The sequence below is a fragment of the Ochlerotatus camptorhynchus genome, unplaced genomic scaffold, assembly GCF_037179485.1.
Source record: "Ochlerotatus camptorhynchus isolate MF236.1 unplaced genomic scaffold, CSIRO-AGI_Acam_v1.1 ptg000077l, whole genome shotgun sequence".
In the NCBI taxonomy this organism is placed as follows: domain Eukaryota; kingdom Metazoa; phylum Arthropoda; class Insecta; order Diptera; family Culicidae; genus Ochlerotatus; species Ochlerotatus camptorhynchus.
Window position 1 is genome coordinate 9,476,692 of NW_027040567.1, and position 22,425 is coordinate 9,499,116.

The following is a 22,425-nucleotide window of genomic DNA, read 5'->3' on the forward strand; positions in this document are numbered from 1 at the left end:
AGGGAACCCATACTACCTTCATAGACGTTACAGGAAATGGAAATCTTGTTAGTAGGGGAAGGGGGATATAAGGATGCTCTATTCGACAATATAAAGCAGTATAAACATGAGATAAATAATTTATATAAATACAATCAATTATATGCTTACCTTTTTAATATGTTGAAGTCATTTCCTTTCATACACCCGTTCATTCTTTTTCTTCAACTGAGTTTAAAATGACTGAATCGATGGGTTCAGAGCAAACGTAACTTTTAAATAAAAATGGTGCGAATCTATCAAGTATTACCATCATTATTGAAATAAACTTTATTAATAAGAAAATAAAGAGATAGAGTATTATATTGTATGCCTTAATCATCTAACTTTACTGCTCATCTGAATCAACTGACTCATCAATATCATATATCTCCTCGATTTTGTTTGTCACTTTCTCTCTGTCTCTGGCCCGATCCTCCCATTCTTCCACGCTTAGATCCCCAAATCTTTCAACATTTTGTCGAATTATATCGAACCAAGTGAATGATGGTTTTATGGCTTTTTATATTTAGCAGCTAGTTTCAGCAGATGATTATCCTCCATTCTGATAATATGGCTCCAAAATCTCATTTGAAGGGCTCGAATTTTTTTGGTCACGGTTTTCCCTCGTAGAATATGATTCCCATTTGGCCTTTCTCCGTCCATAGTACAACAGCTCGCCAGTTCCGCTACTATTTGTCTCTCGTATTTTCGCATGGACGTGCGAGTGTGTTTGGTGATGACTTGGTTTCCAAACGTCATTGTAAGAGAAATGATGGTGTCATACAGTAAGTTTCCAATCTCCACACTTGGCCTGTTCTCTTTCGCGAATGCAATAACAGCCTTAGAGGATTTAATGGCTTTCTTACAGCGTGCTTTAATAGTTTTGAGGCGGTGTAATCTATCAGTTATGGTCACTCCTAGGTAGCTGAGTTCCTTTGAAACCATGTAAGTACAACCATCAACAACTAACGATGTTGGTGCTTCTCCTCTAGGTGCCCTAACAACAATTTTGGTTTTTATGGGATTTAAGAACAGGTTTACCTCCTCAAGATGTTTCTTCAGCACCGGAATGATTATGTTCAGCTGTTCTTTACTACATCCAATAATCAAAATGTCGCCTGCGTACACTAAAATGATGGGGTATCGAATATTGTGTACCTGATCCAACACGAAGAAACCATGTAAATCTGCTTCCGGCTTTCTGAGGACCTCTTCCATGATTAAATCAAACAAATACGGTGACAATGGACATCCTTGCTTTATGCCCATTCTACGATTCTCCTGTGCAGATTTTTGTCCATCCCAAAGCGTTTGGTATGTTTCCTCCCGGACGCATTCAACAATTCTGGCTATTAACCCTTTTGGAGCTCCTTTCTGTTGCAAGATCCTTGGGAGATCTTTTAAGGAAATTTTGTCGAACGCTTTGCTGATGTCGAGAGACATCAGCACCAAATCATCTCCCGCATTCAACTTTTCTTCTAACACTCGTTTTACAACAAAAAAAAGATCCATTGTTGATCGCCCGTGTATGAATGCTACCTGATGATGGCCGATTGGGTCTGTGCATCGAATTAGTTCTTAATGCACATTGATGAATTGATGAGAATAAAGTTATTTTAAAAGAAAAACATGTTGAAAAACGAAGATTGTTAAAAAGCAAATGGAAGAATAACAATATGGCGATAGCATAAACATTAATTTTCCATAAGCCATTTGTGAAAAAGCTGTTTTGCTTTCATGAAATCGCTAACAAATGCAAAACATTTTAATGCGGCTATTATGAAGGTAATTTGCAGACTGAATTGTTTTTATCTGAAGCCATTTTGCTTGATCCTATTCCGTTTAGTTTTATAACGGCTTTGATGGTGGCAAAGTTGCCTGGAAAAAGTAAAACGTCAAAATTTGTTTATCTTTCGATAGTTTTGTTGTGCGATCATTGCAGCGATGTTCTACTCCAGCGTTGGATCAACAAGTTGCGTGAAATCCTTGATAAGGGAGATTCATCTATTGGAATCAGTTACTCAGGAAATGTATCTACGTAATTTGGAACAGGTGGAAGCTCAATCGTTCCCGAAAAGTTTTCCTTCTTCCGGATGATGCGATGAAGTTTATGTACGCTTGCTTGGAATTTTTGGAACAGTTAACCCTTTCACCGAATGAAATCGTTGCTATGGTGGTTCGGAATGCAGCCAATTTCCAGCTGACGGACAGCTTCTGAAGTTTCCAGTCAGCAGTTTTCCGCAGTCCCAGTTTGGCACTGATGCTATTCGGATCATCATCTCAACGTTATTTCTGGAGAAGGCTACCATTGACAATATGCTGTGTATTCCCATTTATTTTAAGCGTCTTATTTGTCGGCTTCCAGTGCTTCGTAAACCGCATTCACTTCGCTCCTCTCAGTCGGCTGTTCTGTTGTTGTTGACCGATTTTGTCGGAGCTGCGGGGCCTCCCAGAAAGTTCTGAAATTGGATTCCATTTCTCTTCCGTTGAAAGCCTTGCTAGAATTAATACTCGATTATCCTTTGGCATTTCCTTGAGATTCTGCCGTTTGAAAGCCCCACTCGATTATGTTTTTCTCTGTCTCTAGGCGGATCCATCTTTGTAGTTTTATTTGTAAACATTGGGAGGTTTTGTGATACACTTCATTGACACCAAACGCATCAATATATGCTTATTGATCCCGTTTGAAACCGAACGGTTTTAAAATTGCTTTTATAATGATAAAACATCTTTAATGAGTATTTTGACGTGACATCAATAAAACAAAGCAGGCATATGATTGATTTACTGAACAGTTTTATAAAGGGATAGAGCGTTGCATTAAATTAATTTTTCATTTTCTGAGTTTTTCGTCAGGTTTTAACATGGTTTTAAAACATCATACAGCTGAACGACTAATCAAGAATGTTTTGCACTTTTAAATGTTGTATTTAAACTAAAAAGATTGCTTATTGCTGTTATAAAACCACAATAATACAGAGTGAAAGCCAGAAGGCTGTTAAATTGTTACTTAGGCATGCTATTCGGATCATCATCGAAACGCAATTTCTGGAGAAGAATGGTCTGTTTTTATTTAGAACATGACGCAAACGCCATTAACAACAATTGTTGTATTCCCATGAATTTCAAGCGTCTAATTTGACGGCTTCCAGTCCTTTGTGAACCGCATTCACTTCACTCTACCATAGAGGTAACTCTAAGACTAGAAGGTCCCGAAATGACGTGCTCAACTTTTTGGTTCAGCTCTGGTACTCTCTTAGGTCCCAAGCTAATCGATTCACCCCTCGAAACATAGGAAAAACCAATAACACCTCATTTTATCTGTCAAAGTTTCATAGCGAATCAAAACAAACATTGCGTAGTACTAGAATTTCGACTAGAATGGGATACGTTAATCGTTTGCTTGGGAGCAATAGGCTAGTCAAGTAGTGAGCCAATTTAAAATCGTTAGTTTTGTATTGATTGTTGACTCTACTCAATCGGCAGCTCTGTTGTTGTCGACCGGTTTTGTCAGAGCTGCTGGACCTCCCAGAAAGTTCTGAAATTGGATTCCTACTCCCTTCCGTCGACAGTGGATCCATCTTTTAAGTTAAATTTGTAAACAGTGGAGAGTTTTATACACAATCAATACGAAACTAACGATTTTAAATTGGCTCACTATTTGACTAGCCTATTGGTCCCAAGCAAACGATTAAAGTACCCTATTATCAACAATGAAGTTATATGACGAACGATTTTAAATTGGCTCACCACTTTAGTAGCCTATTGGTCCCAAGCAAACGATTAACGTACCCTATTCTAGTTAAAATTCTATTACTACACTATGTTTGTTTTGATTCGCTATGAAAGTTTGACAGATAACATCAGGGGTGTGTGGATTCATGAAGAACATGCAGGGGTGAGTGAAATAGCTTGGGACTGCTTGGGACCGTTGTTCTGGTACTGAGTGAGCCAAAAATAATAATGATTTTCTTCGGGACCCAGTGGTCTTAGAGTTACCTCTATGCTATTATAGTCGAAATTCTACTACTACACAATGTTTGTTTTGATTTGCTATGAAAGTTTGACAGATAAAATGAGGGGTTAGTGGATTTTTTTATGTTTCGAGGGGTGAATCGATTAGCTTGGGACCGAAGAGAGTACCAGAGCTGAGCCAAAAAGTTGAGCACGTTATTTCGGGACCTTCTGGTCTTAGAGTTACCTCTATGGTTTTATGATACACTTTATTGACATTAGAAAGTCAACAATATATGCTTTTTGAACCCGTTTGAAACCGTAGGGTTTTAAAATTGCCAATTACAATTGTGATATAACACCTTTTTAGAGTATTATTTCTTGACAAAACATATTGAGCATGTTTATGATTGATTAACTGAACAGTTTCATAAGGGGATAGAGTGCTGCATTAAATTCATTTTTAAAACCAGACACTTTCTGAGTTTATCGTCAGACTTTAAAAGGTTTTAAAAACAGCATAAAACTGGACTAGTAACCAAGAATGTTTTGCAATATTAAATGCTGTAATTAAACTAAAAATATTGCTTATTGCCGATGTAAAACCACAATAAATCAGTGTGAAATCCGAAAGGCTGGTAAACCAACAATCAATACGAAATTAACGATTTTAAATTGGCTCACTACTTGACTAGCCTATTGGTCCCAAGCAAATCGATTAACGTACCCCATTCTAGTCAAAATTCTAGTACTACACTATGTTTGTTTTGATTCGCTAGGAAAGTTTGACAGATAAAATTAGGGGCTCGTGGATTTTCCTAGGTTTCGAGGGGTGCATCGATCAGCTTGGGACCGAAGATAGTACCAGAGCTGAGCCTAAAAGTTGAGCTCGTTTCTTCGGGACCTTCTGGTCTTAGAGTTACCTCTATCGTTAAACTGTTTCTTGGGGATAAGTCTATTAAAAGTCCGAAGAATCCTTACATCGATTCATAAGGTCGTATGAATAAAAGCGTTTACTTCGTTCGTGTGAGTTGTGCGTTGTTTACCATAATTATATGTAATTTCCATTGTGGTGTATACCCAAGTAAACATAGGCTCGTTATTTCGCCTTTTTGGCTATATGCAGCTGAATACAGGCTATACCAGTGTTTGTAAGTTCTGATGAGACCATAGTGAGCGCTCAACTTCCGAGCTGAACAGACGCGCTTTAGTTAACGTTCTGTGGAAGTCGAACACAAGCTAGTTACCAGTGCCAACTGTGTTTTTTTTTTTTTTTCTCTCTCTGCTCATCGCTGAGCCGTTCCGTGTCGCTCCGCGTCCAAACGACTTCGCGATGGGCCGTCGAGAAAACACCTTTCGCATAGATTCTGCGAACGTGCCGAAGAAACCGGATAATGCCAAAGTGCACAAGTTCTGTGCGACCATATTAGGTCTGAAGCAAGGTGAAGTGCTACGAATCCAAAACAGTAGAACCCTCGGTGTTTCCTTCGTGAAAGTTGTCGACCTAGCATTGGCGCAACGAATTTGCGAGGAACACGACAACAAGCACGAGATTACAGTTGACGGGAAAAAGTATCCGTTGAAAATCACACTGGAGGAGGGAGCAGTGGAGGTGAGGCTGTACGATTTGTCCGAGGACGTGTTGGACCTAAAAATCGCCGATTTCCTAGGAAGGTACGGTGATGTCATCGCTGTACGAGAGCAGCGAAATGGAACCGAAGTCGATTTTCCTGGCATCTCAACCGGTGTTCGTATGTCGAAAATGGTCGTTGAAAGGAACATTGAGTCGTGGGTCACGATAGACGACGAGATGACACAAGTGTCGTATTTCGGGCAACGTCAAACTTGCCGACACTGCCGGGAATACATCCATGTAGGAGCTACCTGTGTGCAGAATAAAAAACTGCTCGTGCAGAAGACGTATGCCGATGCCGCAAAGCAGATGAGTCCATCACCTAAGACTTCACAAACAACGAAGCAAACCGCATCCACTGCGAACCCAACGAACACAATATTAAACTTCGTCACTCCTGGTGCCAACCAAACCAACACAAACTTGGCACGTATGCAGCCGCCGAAACAAATTCCCCAACGAAAACAACAGAGGTTGTTACCACCACCGGTCGTCACTGATGAAAATTTTCCTACGTTAGCCTCTACCTCGGCTTCGCTTCACCCATCGGATAGCGGGCCGTTGATCCCCTCTACAGGTCAACAGCCCCCTGCTATTGGCGGAGTGGATCGCAAAACTGCTAGTGGTAAGTCCAATGGAAACGAGACAGATTCATCTGTCGGCTCATCCAGCTCCAAAAGGCATCTCCGCACTCGTCCACCAGGCAAGAAGCCTCGAGTGGAAAACGACGACGATACGCGAGATGGGAGTAATCGACCGTCCTAATGGCTGAGTTCTTTAGTTATAACCTCGCAACTATCAACATCAACAACATCACGAACGCAACGAAGATCGACGCACTTCGGTCTTTCGTACGAACGCTGCAGCTGGACATCGTTTTCCTTCAGGAGGTGGAGAATGAGCAGCTCTCTCTCCCTGGTTTCAACGTCGTCTGTAATGTGGATCACGCGAGGCGGGGAACGGCAATCGCGCTAAAAGACCACATACAATTCTCGCATTAAGCGTGATTACCTCTCACCCCAGCAGGCCTGAGGCATAACATCTCTGATCACGCCTTCCTTCGGATGGGAAGTAAAGTCGTGGGTCCCCGGTTCATGAGTTGATGGGTCGATAGGTAGGGTCCAGGTGTGGGAGCTGCCTTCCTGGCACGTCGGTAGCATTGGTGCTCAGCACGGAAAACAAGATCGACGGAAAAAACAAACCAAAGGAAAAAAAAAAAAATTCTCGCATGTCGAGAAAAGCCTGGATGGCCGCCTCATTGCTTTGAGGGTGCAAAATACGACTCTCTGCAACATCTACGCACCATCGGGGACAGCTTTTCGTGCGGAAAGAGAGAGGTTTTTCAACGGCACGATCGCTTAGTACCTTCGCTTCAACATGCAACACGTCATCCTTGCCGGTGATTTCAACTGCGTGCTACGTCTGAGTGACTCTACGAGTGCCAACAAGTCCAGCTCTCCAGGCGACCGTACGGCAGCTGCAGCTACACGACATATGGTTAAAATTGTACCCCACATCCCCCGCACCCGAGACGGCTAATACATAGGTGTAACAGTCGGAAGAAGTGTTAGTTTGTTTACTTAAATGAACCATGCCCATTTTGTTATGGCATGTTTGCTATAAGAAATGCGCCTCGTGTTTATTAGCGAATTTCACATCAAAGATTGATTAATTGAGTAGGAAATCAGTTTGGCACGGCATTTGTGACCAGCATACACCTTCCGGTAGTATGAAACAGGTCAAAAACTGTTCAAATCCGCAGATAAAAAATTTTGTTTTGAATTTCTGTATAGCAAAATAGTGAACTTTTCGTGAACATTAACGGCAAAGAACTCACCAACACTGGGAGACCGTGAGTTCCTGCCCACCTGTCATAAAACCGTCTTGATCTCGTTCGACCTAGATCACGCGTTTGATCGGGTCTCTCATGAGTTTCTTCATCGAACCCTTCTCTCTCTGGGGATCAATCATGATTTCGTCGGCTGGCTCTCTCGAGTGGCCGATACCTCTTCATCACGACTGTTAGTGAATGGGCACCTTTCACAGTTGTTCCGCATAGAACGATCCGTACCAAGACGGTTTTATGACAGGTGGGCAGGAACTCACGGTCTCCCAGTGTTGGTGAGTTCTTTGCCGTTAATGTTCACGAAAAGTTCACTATTTTGCTATACAGAAATTCAAAACAAAATTTTTTATCTGCGGATTTGAACAGTTTTTGGCCTGTTTCATACTACCGGAAGGTGTATGCTGGTCACAAATGCCGTGCCAAACTGATTTCCTACTCAATTAATCAATCTTTGATGTGAAATTCGCTAATAAACACGAGGCGCATTTCTTATAGCAAACATGCCATAACAAAATGGGCATGGTTCATTTTAGTAAACAAACTAACACTTCTTCCGACTGTGGCACCTATGTATTAGGCGCCGAGGATCCGTACGTCAGGGAGATCCGATGTCGATGCTGCTCTTTGTGCTCTACCTCCATCCCCTCCTCACACGGGTGGAGCGTGTGTGTGGCGGTGATCTTTGCGTTGCGTACGCTGACGATATCACGGTGATAGCAACATCAACGCAAACAATTGAACGGATCTTTCAGCTGTTCGACTGCTTTGAAGTCGTTGCCGGGGCAAAACAAAATCGCCATAAAACAGTGGCAATCGATGTCGGATTCATCAATGGGGATCCACTGTTGATACCAGTACTACAGAATACAGAAAAGGTGAAGGTTCTGGGTGTTATTTTTGCAAATTCAGTGCGCCTGATGGTGAAGCTAAACTGGGATACGCTAATCAACAAAATTCGGCAGCTTATATGGATGCATAACATGCGCTCCCTTACCCTGCAGCAAAAGGTAATATTACTTAACACCTTCATCACAGCGAAGGTGTGGTACCTCTCTTCCATAATACCACCGCAATGTATCCACACGGCAAAGCTGACAGCGACAATGGGGACTTTCCTGTTTCGAGGCATAACGTGTCCCAATGCAGCAGCTGGCGCGCAGTAAAGAACATGGAGGACTAAAACTGCAATTGCCAGCGATCAAGTGCAAAGCGCTTCTCGTCAATCGCCATCTTCAAGAGATCGATTCCCTTCCCCAGTCCCTTCTCGCCCAAAATATTCCTTTCCCTGCCGATCTTCCCTGTCTAAAACTCATCTCTCAGCAATTTTCCTTGTATCCCCACCACATCCAACAAAACCCCACCAGCGATCAAATTCACCGCTTCTATCTGGAGCAAACCGAGATACCAAAAGTGGAACGGAACCAGCCAGGCCTGAACTGGAAGAAGATATGGGCAAACATTTCATCAAGAAGACTGTCATCGAGCCAGCGCAGCGATCTCTACTTGTTAGTGAACGAAAAAACGGAGCACCGCAGACTGATGAACATCATCGGCCGTGCAAACGACCCACATTGTCAGCACTGCATGGTGGTCACCGAATCTTTGCAACACAAGTTCAGTGAGTGCCCCCGAGTAACCGCGGCATTGGCGTACGTGCAACGAAGGATGACGATGACTCTCGGTGGGTGGCAAAGGCCTACTTTCGCAGACCTTCTACGCCCGATCCTGGGTACAATTGCAACAGAGACAAGAATCAATTTACTTAAAATTTTCATAAAATACATCAACTTTATTAATGCCAATATTAATAGTAGAATCGATGTAGGTGAGCTAGAGTTTGTTCTAAATCTAGAAGAATAATTTAATTTTTATCTGTTTGAATGTGTTATTTATTATTAAAAACTAAATAAACAATATTTTTACAAAAAAAAAACACTAATAAAAGCGACAGCGAAAAAAAAATGAGACCCGCACGGGAAAAAAATGCATTTTGAAATTCGTCAAGCTCAAGTCACGATTTACGGAACAAGTAAATTTTTCGTTTACGAAAGTACATAATGAATAATAATCGTGAAATCGTTAACATTGTTCTGCAAATAATGCTACAATAAAAGATACAGTTCACATGATGTTATGAACAAATACAATTATATATTTTTTTAATATATCTTGTATAGATAGAATCATCTCCTTTGCTTTGAAATGATTAAAACTAAAATTTCTAGATATTCGGAAACACTAGCTTGCACTGAAGGGGTGGCAAACACTCTCAAACTGGCACCGTCATTTATTTTGATCATTTAAGGGTTGTTTTTGGACATTTTAGAAATGGATACACACGATTTTGATTAGTCTAAGGGTAATCTACATCAGCACGAAAATCCCTAGTTTGGACTCCAATCCGCCATATTCCTTCGACCCATCGACATGATGGGCTCTTCAATAAGAATCATTTGCTGTGGCCTTAATTCAGCTCCTTGTCAACAATAAACTCTTTGTATCTCTGATAGCAACTAACTCATCAGTACAGTACAACATCTTGGAAACTTGGAAATTCCCTTATGACGTATTTACCACATACATATACCTTAAAATAGCTACTTTTGAGCAAGATTTCCGTTCCCACCCCGATTATCTAAATGAAAACCATAAACTCATAAATCTTTCTTGAAAGGAACAAAACTTGTAGATACTGTTTCAAGTGCAATTTATTGAATTCCTTGCTTCGATAAGCCACCCCCAGGGTGGTTGATACATCGAGCCAACCCAAAATCTTATCACATAACAACAATTTATTGTTCATCCTGAACATAACAATAACAGACCATTGAGATAATCGTCTCCACTCCATTGCGTGTCGCTTAATCTAGCGAGAACGGACTGGATCCTCGGGTAGTCAGCCTGAAGATTCCCTGCGTTCCGGTATTGAAGTTGGAAGGTTCACCACCCATTGGACGATTGGCACCGGTGGCGACACAGTTGTTCTCCAGAATCTGCTGGAACGATTGGCACGGAGTCGACGAGAATCCTCCACGGATGATAGACTCGGCCAAAAACTCGTAAGCCCTGCCGTGGGCGCAAGCTCCGGTAATGTCAATACCACAGCCTGGTTGAATTCGCCCTCCGTTCGGGTAGAACGATGCCCTGCCCAGCGGTAGATCAAATCCCAGCAGTCCAGCGTTAGTGTGGATGGTTTCCACGTACTGTGCATCGGTGGCCTGAATACGATCGGAGCTATCGAATGAGAACAGTGGCAGAGCTGGATCCATACCGAAGATCGTGTTCAAACGGTTAAACTGAAAGAAGCCTGCATTACCGGCGGCATGAGCACCCAAGCTATGTCCCGCGATGCTAATGCTGTTAAAGGCGATTCCAGTGTTGGAACTCAAGAAGTTGATGAACGTCGACACTACTGATCCAACGGACATGATGCGAGCTCGGGCGAACGGATAGTTTAGGGTAATGGCACCCACTCCCCAGTCAACGGTGATCACGTTGAAGTCACCACGTGACAGCCAAGCGTTCGTCAGGATGGTGTTGACTTCCGAGAAGCCATCGTTATTCCATCCGTGGATGATGAACCGAGTTGGGTGAGCCGGGTTGAAATTTGAGCTCGTCAATGAAGCTGCGTTGTTCAGTCCGATGACTTGCGGCGAGGTTGGATTCGAGCGAGTGTACAAACGGAAGATCGTATCGGTAGCGGCAGTGAAGCGTTTCTCCGGTTCCTGATCTTCATTTGGAAGGTTGTATGGGTTAAGGTTAACCAAGTGTAAACGGCCGTTGGCGTCCGGAACTAGACTCCAGCTGTCCGCCGGTAGTTCATCCAACGGTGCGGCAGCGACTGTAGTATGATTAAATAAACGATTATTCTTGTTAGTTCGTTGTTAATGCAAAACACTACTTACCAAGTGCCACCAGTCCTAAAAGCACAGCGCCAATATTCTTCATCATTTTTAAACGTTTGTAGGAATTAAAATGGGTACTTGGGATAGCCGGCTTAAGTCTTTATATATGGCTAAGCTCGACTTTTTCTTATCTCTGATCTTTTGTCCAAAGGGTTGATTTGTTGTGAAGGCTCTTGAGATAGCAAAAATCTACCGCAATTAATAGTGCGTCTAACCGGTGGTGGTGAGAATTCGTGGGGGTATGTAAACAGGAAGTATGGCACCATATCAAATGACGTGTGTGTGTTTCAAAGGATTGACCAGCTGGGCTGGGGGTAATAATGATAAGGCCTCCCGCTAGACTAGCCAGTAGAGGCACGGTTCTACAGCAAATTTATACTGAAAGTGGCTTGTTCGATTTAGGTTAATAACGCTTTCGATCGACAACTATGGAAGTTATTAAAGAATACCTAGTAGAGGACAGACTTGACGTTCCAATTGGAACGTAATATACAAGTAGATCTTTATCATATTTAATCATGACGAGCCTCCGTGTTTGAGAATAATCGAAATAGAGCTATTGTGCGTACATTTCAATGGATTAAATTGTTATCGCTTCCCTAATAAACTGGTACCATATACGACCGATATCTGAAATGGTGTAAACGTATCACATAAGTTTGGGACGATATCTTGAAGCGGTAGTTAGACGGGACCCGACAATCGAGCTTCTTACTCTTCTTAATATTGTTGATGTATGCCCATGGAATTTTTTGCATGATGTTTGACGGTCTCGATCAGTGATGCCAGGATTACAGAATGTTTTTTAAAAGTTAACTTTTTTGTGTTATGTATTTATGTGTTTCATTTCAATATATGTTATATTTAGATAACTTTTACTAACTTTTGAGGTTCAATCCGGCGAACTCAAAAATAGGTTAACCGACACCTTAATTCGGGTAAATGATTCGTAGCGTGTCCTGCCTTTTTACATTCGAAAGAATTTTCTCCTGCAGCTTCTGCTACGGATCTCGAAGGCGTTGGTCTTCGTTGCTTGGATCGAATTAACGAAAACAAACTTTCAAGACAGTCTTGATCGAAACGAGATGTGAATATGCTTGTGTGTCCGCAGCTAATTAGCCTTGTCACTAAACGAACTATCACGTTAGTACTTAAAGCTAATCCTGATTGCCAAGGTTTCCAATGACCAGCATGTCCTACCTTAACATCAATGATCAACTTTACAATACGTTGCAAACGAGAAATAGTGAAAGTGTACTGATTCTTAATCGAAAAGCGAAGAGATTTTTCTTCTGTACGGTTTGTGAGGATTTCGAACCACCACGAAATATCCTCGATAAAAGTTGCGGTTGTGGTCAACTCAGAGAGACCAGTTTCAGCTACGACAACACGGATACCTGCAACCACGGCCTGATTGCAAAACTTCGTGGCATTGCTCACCTTCATTTTATCAATTGATGATGCTTTTTTTCACATCTTCTGCTGACAGTTTGTGCACCATCCTTAGGTGGTTTCCATTCTCGTAGTGTACCAATGTTTTCAAATGCTCCCTGTGAATCATACCAGACGATAATCCATTCTCAACAACCTACCAGTCAGGAACGACGATAAATTCATTGTTGATCCACCCATTGACCAGATTTTTGAAAACATGAACTGGATCCGGTATTACCAACAATCAATACGAAACTAACGATTTTAAATTGGCTCACCACTTTAGTAGCCTATTAGTCCCAAGCAAACGATTAACGTACCCTATTCTAGTTGAAATTCTATTACTACACTATGTTTGTTTTGATTCGCTATGAAAGTTTGACAGATAACATCAGGGGTGTGTGGATTCATGCAGAACATGCAGGGGTGTGTGAAATAGCTTGGGACTGCTTGGAACCGTTGTTCTGGTACTGAGTGAGCCAAAAATAATAATGATTTTCTTCGGGACCCAGTGGTCTTAGAGTTACCTCTATGGTATTACCTCTAACCTACGGGTATTGTCCACGGGATGTGGGATGAAAACATCGTCTTTCAAAGCATTTTCCTAAAAGTTACTCCAAGATCATGCTACATTCGCTGGTTTTCCGCTCCAGAATCGAACGTAACAAAATGCACACGCAAGTCTATATCTTCTTCCACTCTTATAACCGAAACAACTAAAGCCTTCAGTAAGCCTTTCGGAACGGAACTAGAAGTGAATTCCCACCAACATCAGTACAAGAGCCTTTGATGCAAGCTTGGGTGACTTTAGGAGCGTTGTAGTGCCGACAAATTGTTTAATTGTTTGAGTTTAAACAGAATTCTTGTGCTTCGTCTAAACTCATTTCGTCAAGTACGAGTCCACAATCTTTTTGTATGGATGACATTGCAGCAACTTTGTGTTTTAAAAGCTCTACAATTTTCGTCAATATACTTATGATTGATTACAATTGTGATACATGTACGATATTAATATATATGTAATTTTTTGCCAGCGCCGAATCCTATTCCTTCGATGTGACGAAGAAGAGTTCTCGTTGATGGGAATGGATATCCACGTTTGATGAGTTCATCATACCCTCCTTGACATGCGAATCGAATTTTCAGGTTGTTCACGATTGTTTCACAGGACCACTTCTGCACTTTACGGACATGTTTTGAGAGAAGTTTCAGCTGATCTTCACGGAAAATACTGTGCTCCACTTTTTCCGATTTCTGGGATTTCAGTTTAAAATTTGTTGGCTTCCACCTGTTACAAATCCTATGAAATAAATATGTTACGTTTTTTTTTACCATTTGGAATAATAAACATACTTCTTAAGCTTCGAGATTTGTTGCCGCTGGTGAAAAATTTGCTGTCTTAAACTGTCTTCGAGCGTCAATTCTCGAATAGGTTCGAACCCATTACATTTTTCAAAAGATTTCATTTCCGGACCGAAACGATCATCTGCTACCGCTGGTTTGTGTCGATGTTCGTCTGGGAAATGCTCCTGCAAAATCAATTACGTAAAAATTTCATATAATTCGTATCTCAACCTACGCCGAGGAGCTTTTCACTTTCATTCATTTGGTCGGTACAATTACGTTTCTCACTGTATTCAATTTAAGAATCACAATCTTCATATTCGTTTGGCTCTCGCAATGTTGGAACAGCTGTTGAACCATCCACATTTCCAGTTGGGAAATGAACCTAGAATATCATTACGTGCACATTGAGAATTTAGTAATCTATGTTCCAACTTACGCTGCAAACTCTTGAACTCCCTTTAACTTAAAAAAAACTCAACATCGTCTTCATTTTTTTTACGCAAAACCGAATCCAAGCTAAACGAATTATTTTATCTTTCGGAAACCGGAAAGGCTTAAAGTTTGATTTGATATTGAGTTTCTACCACAGTTTAGCGCCTGGCACTTCATATTCAATCAAATCACAATAAAAACAATTCACAGTACCAATCACTTCAAAGCACGCACTTCATTTCACTTTCGTTTCACAAATAAAATCCTCAAATAACATCAATATCTTTCACGTCAATGTTGATTTCGGCATCACTACCAGCTAGATTGGTGTGTTCCCTCTGTTTTCAATTTTCCACGATTACTTCTGTCAAATCGACCAATCAGCAACTGGCTCGACAGAAAATTGGCTCGAAATCGATACCCGATTGTCAAATCCCATCCCATGTTAGACCAAGGGGAACGACACTTTTTCAGATGCATTTTATTTAAAAAAAAAGGCTTGGCAGCGCTTCGATGGTGTGCGAGTGAGACGGAAAGAATAGATTGGAATAGACAGAAGGATAAACAGGGATGTTCAGCATATCTTGCAAAAAATAAAAAAAAGAGATGCATAAACTTAGAAAAGAGATGTGCGACGCTTTGTTGTGTGTAATATAGTAGTCAATGTCAATGTCTACTTTCCATGAATTTGAAGTTTTCTGGTTGCGTTGCAAATTGTATCCCGTAAATATCATTCAGGAGCATTTCGCCCACTAATGCTTTCCTCATAAACGCAAACGATAACTTGACCTTACCGAAAATGCTTAGAAATTGTTTATAATCCCTACTAAACTTCAAGTGAAATGGTTATAGAACTTTACATGAACGTTTGTGTTTTAGAGATGAACTAGCCTAAGGCTAAAAATCTCTTAAATAAAGAATTTAAAAAAAAAAAATGAACGTTTGTGTGATAAAATTTTAACCTTAAGTATTATGGTTTTTTGGAAGTGGACCTTACAAATAATGGGTTGTTAAGAACCATAACCAATTCAAAAAAGATGAACTATATTAGAACCTGGTGATCAATAATTTATCAATTTAGATGGTCAAAGTTTTGAAACCCACCACATCCTGCTTTTGTCGCTACCGTATATGGATGATCAAATGTAAAATGCTGTGGTAGCCACAGCATAGTTCTGTCAAAAACTTAGCATTTTTTAGAAACTAGTGAACAAGAAGATTTACGCACTACATAGTGAGTAGTATGGAGCAATCGTTGCGTCTGCGCTACGTTGGCATTTTCAACTTATCGGCCATATGGATGCGGAAACCATCTTGCGGGGAAAGTGTTCGAAGCAAAATGTGTTACTCATCGCTCAATTACGTAACGTTTATTTCTGTAAATTATGATTTTACATTTCAATTGATTAGCCTATCAGGTTCTTCATCTTTGTTTAATTTGTTATTCTTATTTAAGTATTCACGCTTTTCAACTAGTGTACAGAATACCCCTTTGAAGATCATTTTGGTTAAACTAAAAAAACTACGATTAACTTAACTTAATTAGCAAGATCGCGTATGATCTGATTTGATCGCAGACAGGCGTCTCTGAACCTTTCGAGGCTGAGCGTACTTCGCTCATCCAGTGTCTAAAGACCAGTCAGGTGGTGGATCTCAGAATTTCGAGTCCACCCGGGACTGTTGAGGATCAACCTACGGATCTTGTTCTGGATCCTTTGGAGTTTCAGGTGATGGCACTTAACGCAGCTCTCCCAGATTGGTGTTCCATACTCAATGACCGGGAGGATGATTTGCTTGTGGACGGCAAACTTGTTTTAAATGGAAAGAGTGGACTTTCTGTTGATAAGTGGGTAGAGTGACCTAATCAAGATGTTGCACTTGGTGGATGTTTTGTCCACATTGGAACGGAACAACAATTTGCTATCAATAGTGAGACCAAGGTAGACGACTTCACTCGACCATTCAATTGGAGTATTACCACGGTGGACTTTTAAGTTACCAGCCGAGGTGAATTGGAGTACGGAAGTATTATGGTCTGTGCTTTAGCTGCAGTGATACAAATTGTCCAGCTTTTGTGATAGTCGGACAGAACATCCAGGCCTGATTGGAGTTTTCTCGTCAGAACACTGATCATACGACCCTTATAGAATATTGACAAAATACCACCACCCGCAAGGAGAAATGTTCAAGAAGACCTGAAATGATTTGCCCGATAAGTAATTTTTGATGATCTTAAAAAGGAAGTTGTATCGATGTAGCTTGTACACGAGACCATCATGACAAACATTGTCGAACGCCTTCTCAACGTCCAACAATGACACGTGGCAGTTGTCTTGGAAACGGACCTGTTCCGCTTGATGATGTTAGTAACCCGTGCGAGCTGGTGGACGGTAGAGTGGTGGAGTTCTTTCCTAAACTCGAATTGCTCTTTGAGAAAGATGTTATTATCATTTGAAAATACCAACAGACGGCTGAGTATCAACTTTTTAAATAGCTTCGGGATGGAGGACAAGAGGCTGATGGGGTGCTAGCTTTTGGCACTGGTAGTGTCTTTGTCAGGCTTGGGGATTTGAATGACTTTTGCTAACTTCCAGCACCAAACACTTATTGAGGACTGCTACAAGGTGCTCCAAGAAGTCAACACTCAAGTTTTTCAACTTGATGTTGACCACTCCATCGACATCAGTGGCCTTCATGTTCATAATTGATTTAACCGTTGCTATCACCTCATCAGCCGATATTCTACTTTCGTCAGGGACAACTACGGGGGTGGCAGTGACCCTAGACATTATCTCTGATACTGCAGGCTCATGTGAACTCACCATGGCTTGTCAAGGTTACGTGAATTCACAAAGTGTTGACCAACAGCATCGGCATTTTCAACTGGGGTTATGAGTAAGCAATCATCAGTTTCGGCTTAGCAGTCTGGCAATCACTCATCAAAAAAAAAATTGTAATTTGTCCCTACGTTTCGGCTCTGATTAGGACCTTCTTCAGGGGAAACTGAGGGGAATTTTATGTTAAGAATTAATTGTTTCACATTTTATAAATATGTTGCACTCACAATTGTTGGATTTGTTCTTTGTCTTAATACTGTTTGAAGTCTAACGTCTGTTAATAAAACAGCAAAAAAGGGTTATCTTCCATTCAATTCCACTTAAATAATTTTGGTATCCATGACAGATACGTATTTCGACTACAATGTGCAGTCTTCATCAGTGTCATTCCCACTAAAGAACTTATCAAAATCTAACCCCCTTAAGTACTCATCCCCTAGGTATAAAAGTCAAGATCAGTCCAACGTGTCATAGCCAGGGCTCTACAATTTCGAAGCTCTAAAATGAACTCGTGTTTTGTTTCTCTCATACATACGTGTTCGACGCTTCATTTCTATAACGCCTAGCTAGACTATCAGCAAGAAACGAAAATAAAAAAGCAGGACGCTTAGAATGAAAGGCTGGCTGTGGAACTTCTCGTCGTTGCTTTGCTCATCGCTTTCAATGTAACTAACGTCGATTTTCTAGTTAAACGAACCTCATAAAGGCTTTCAATCCCCTTTCACGAACACTCTATCACCGCTCTTTCAATTTGTTTAAAATGCGTTATGTCCCGTTTTCGATCATTTTTTTTAGATAAATATATGGATGGAAGATAAATTAAAAATATGACGTGTAATCTTCAAGTGTTTTGACGTGAGAAATGCTTTAAATGTGTTATTTCATTTTCCGTCATATACGTCATGAAACCTCTGTTGATGTGTTTCATGAAAGAGAAAACTATCAAAGTCGAGCGCTCTTTCGCTCATCCGTTTCGACGAAGCTTGAAAGGAAGACCAATGGAGCGACGGGAGAAAGAGAGACAAGCGATTGAACATTTGTTTGTGCACGCCGACTGAGGTTCTAGAATGCTGCGAAGCTGTTCGACTTTAACAGAAAAAGAAAGCCAGCAGTCTCTTCGTCGCATCGATTTGGTCGATTGAAGCTGATATTGTGACGCCCTGGTCATAGCACTCCCCATTAGAGTGATGCAAAATTTGAAAGTTTTGCTCCACAATACTTAAACGATTCCAAATCGGATCCTGACTAACCTCTCAAAATTTGAACCCATTTGGTGAGAAACTGAGATGGCACAAACCATTTCAAATTTGTATGGGAATTACTATGGTAAAACCAAGATTTTTGTTCATGTCTATCTAATAATTCACCATATCGGTTTGCTTCAAAAACTTTCAACTGTACTTGTAGGAAATTTTCTGAGTTGCAACTTTGCAGTAGACCACTTTTTGATTAAATGCAAGGATCGAAAGTTATCAATGGTTCAATGCACTGATGTCTTATGATCATGCTCAATCAACTGCTCAGCAGGCAACATAGGTGTTTCTGGGGCGTTGAATAGGACACAAAAATCATGGCTACTATGCCACACTGCAAAATACAGTGTTGCCTACAGAGCAGCTGCTTGATCATGTCATAAGTTTACCAATCTCTTAAATAATTAATAACATTTTCCTGTCTCGTTTTACATAGAAACGATCTTGAGCAAACTTGTAGCGGAGAAAATTTTCTATAAGAATGGATATCGAACTGTCTCGCAGCTCAATATGGAAAAATACTAGAAGGCAATGAACAAAAAGTTGAAATTTCCCATAGTAATTTACATGTAAACTTCAAATGGCTTGTGCGAAGTCTGTTTCTAACCAAATGAGTTGTAACTTTGGGAGGCTAATCAAGACCCGATTTGAAACCATTTAAGCACTGTGGAGCGAAAAAGTCAAATTTTGCATCAGTCTACTCCCCATCCTCCTTAATGATGAGGCCGATTGGCATCATCCCTGCTATGACACAGACGGCCTCCCTCGAGATGGTGCGGTATGCACTGGCCACACTCAAGCACATTAGCCTGTGTATACTCTCTAATTTCCGCCTGTGACAGTCGATATCCAGTACCGCAGCCCACGCAGGGCCTCCGTATCTGAGGATAGATACTACGACCCCGGTGAGAAGCCTGCGCTTACTGGCACTCACCGCCGAGCTGTTGGACATCATGCGGGATCGAGACGGCTAATACATAGGTGTAACAGTCGGAAGAAGTGTTAGTTTGTTTACTTAAATGAACCATGCCCATTTTGTTATGGCATGTTTGCTATAAGAAATGCGCCTCGTGTTTATTAGCGAATTTCACATCAAAGATTGATTAATTGAGTAGGAAATCAGTTTGGCACGGCATTTGTGACCAGCATACACCTTCCGGTAGTATGAAACAGGTCAAAAACTGTTCAAATCCGCAGATAAAAAATTTTGTTTTGAATTTCTGTATAGCAAAATAGTGAACTTTTCGTGAACATTAACGGCAAAGAACTCACCAACACTGGGAGACCGTGAGTTCCTGCCCACCTGTCATAAAACCGTCTTGATGCGGGATAATGCCCCCACAGCCGTAGACGCTCTCTTGCAGGCGTACTCAACGTGACAGCCGAAGCCAGGCATGGAAAATCATTTACATTCATTTCATGCATTCATTTACTTTCATTTGCCTCTAACTTTTTCCCTCAACAGCATTCCGCAAAATGATGTATAGTGCTTTAGTAGGTTTTGTTATTAGCTACAACAACAATTAGCTTCAAATCTGTATCTCTTATGCATCACGTATTAGAGCGGGCAGAACTCGTTACTGTTTTTCAGTGAATGTAAAATACATTCACTGAAAAACAGTAGTGGATTCTGTTTGCTCTGGTTCGTCATGCATAAGACATACGGATTTGAGTTCTTAACAAAAGTTGTAGCTAATAACAAAACCTACCCAAGATGCATACATCATTTTGCGGAATTCTGTTGAAGAAAAAATTTAGGGGCAAATGTATGTAAATGAATGCACGAAATGAATGCAAATGATTTTCCATGCCTGGCTGAAGCAGATCTTATCATCGAGCATAAACCCCAGGAGTTTCAGAGAGCGCACGGAACTAATTGTGTCCTCTGTCAACGTCGCATGCTGCACCGACATGCAATTGTTGACTACGACCAACTCCGTCTTGTGGTGGGCAAGCTCCAGTTTCCTCGATCTCATCCATTCCTCCACAAGTTTAACGGAGTAAGCCGCTGTCAGCTCTACCTCTTCGAGGGATTCCCCGTAGACTACCAGCGTGACATCGTCGGTAAAACCAACAATTTTCACGCCTACTGGGAATCTTATCCTCAGCACTCCATCGTACATGACGTTCCATAAAACCGGGGCCAGGATGGAGCCTTGTGGCACTTCTGCGGTGACTCTAACGCATTTTTCGACATCTTCTGTGTCATACATCAACACAGGATTATCCAGAATCTTGTACAGTCCACCGGGGACTCGGAGTTGGTGTAGCGAGCGGGCTATCGCCCCCAGCACGCGCTGTTGAACGCGTTCTTCACGTCTAAAGCTACCACCGCACAGTAACTAATGCTCCTTAGTTTCCGATGGACTCTGCCGTCACGGATGGCGTTCACCGTAGATCTGCCCTTGCGGAACCCGTACTGGCTGATTGACAGGCCTGTTGAGGATGACTCTCTCAAGCAGTTTGCCAGTGGTGTCCAGCAAACAGATGGGCCTGTATGCTAACGGGTCCCCAGGGGGTTTCCCTGACTTCGAGAGAAGCACCAGCCTCTACCGCTTCCACGCATCTGGCAAGATGCCTTCGTCCAGACAGGTCTGAAATACAGACCTGAACATGTCTGTATTTTCGGCAACGGCCGCTTTCAAAGCCACAATCGGGATTCCATCCGGGCCCGGGGCCTTGTCCAGCACCAGTGACTTGGCAATGTCGATTAGTTCACTGTTTGTCACTCTAGACTCTTGGCACTTTGGAATAAGCTTTCGAAGCACGCGCGCTTGCGTCTGGCGATCTCTTTGTTGAGGGCCGCCTTAGCCGCTCGAAGAGCGACGCGGCGTTTTTTTCTCGAGTTTCGGCCTACGAGCCCGTTGCATCCTCCTTCTCACCTGGAGGCAAGACGCCCTGAGGATAGCAATCGACTCGCTTCACCAGTTGTAAGTTGCGGCTTACCTGTCAGCCTATAGCTGGCCCGATTTACCCCAGCGGGGCGGCTACGAGCAGAGTACTTCCCCAAAGACGTTCGGATTTGGATGGATTGATGAACAAAAAGAGAAAAAAAATTTGCAATTCAAGACGTCTATTATTCTCTAACCTTTCCCTTTTCTCCTCGTTGTCCTCGGTGTCACTCGGTGGGGCCCTTCGACGATAGCGGGGACGGTTGCTGTTCGTACCGAGGGGGGCGACACATCTAAATCTCAATTCTAGATGCTCAAAAAATCTCACTCTAGCGAATCAATCTTCGTAAAATCATCTTTCATTTCTCGCATCTACTTGCATCGTGCGTCATCTTTTTGCAGGAAATCTTCAAAATCGACATAAATCTTCCTTCTATCTACTCAGCGTGCGTGCAGTTAGCCACAGCAAAACACAATCTTTTCTGCATCGTAGATAGAGTCGCCCCCCTCGCTTCGTACTGCATCACGTCGGCTCCAGACACGGTCTGTGCCGAGCGTTTCTCTTTCAACACTTTCACTGCGTAGCACCGGTCCTTGGCGTTTAGCGGGGGGGATGAGCAAGGCACCTTTATCGGAACCCCCCCGGCGACGATGGTGACGAATCACCGGACCAACTACTCGCCGTAGATGATCCCGGAAGTCACCGCAGTGAGGACCGTGGGTGTTCGGGGATCCTTGGGGTTTAGCTGGGAAGCGGAAAAATCCTTGAAATTTAGCTTCCCTTGGCGGCGATCCGACACCCTTTGCTTCTGCTCACGAAACACGGCACTTTTCGGGAAAACGACGTCACTATCGCGCGACGATGCTGGGAA

General features: G+C 42.0%; 1 protein-coding gene across 1 annotated transcript; it reads right to left on the minus strand.

The window, feature by feature from the left end:
* Window positions 1-10,268: 10,268 nt before the first annotated feature.
* Window positions 10,269-11,527, minus strand: LOC135697757 (pancreatic triacylglycerol lipase-like). Its single transcript, XM_065217562.1, has 2 exons — window positions 11,360-11,527; window positions 10,269-11,295 (listed from the first exon to the last, which is right to left on the minus strand). Exons 1-2 carry the CDS (start codon window positions 11,403-11,405, stop codon window positions 10,316-10,318), a joined length of 1,026 nt encoding a protein of 341 aa, XP_065073634.1. The 5' UTR covers window positions 11,406-11,527; the 3' UTR covers window positions 10,269-10,315.
* Window positions 11,528-22,425: the final 10,898 nt, after the last annotated feature.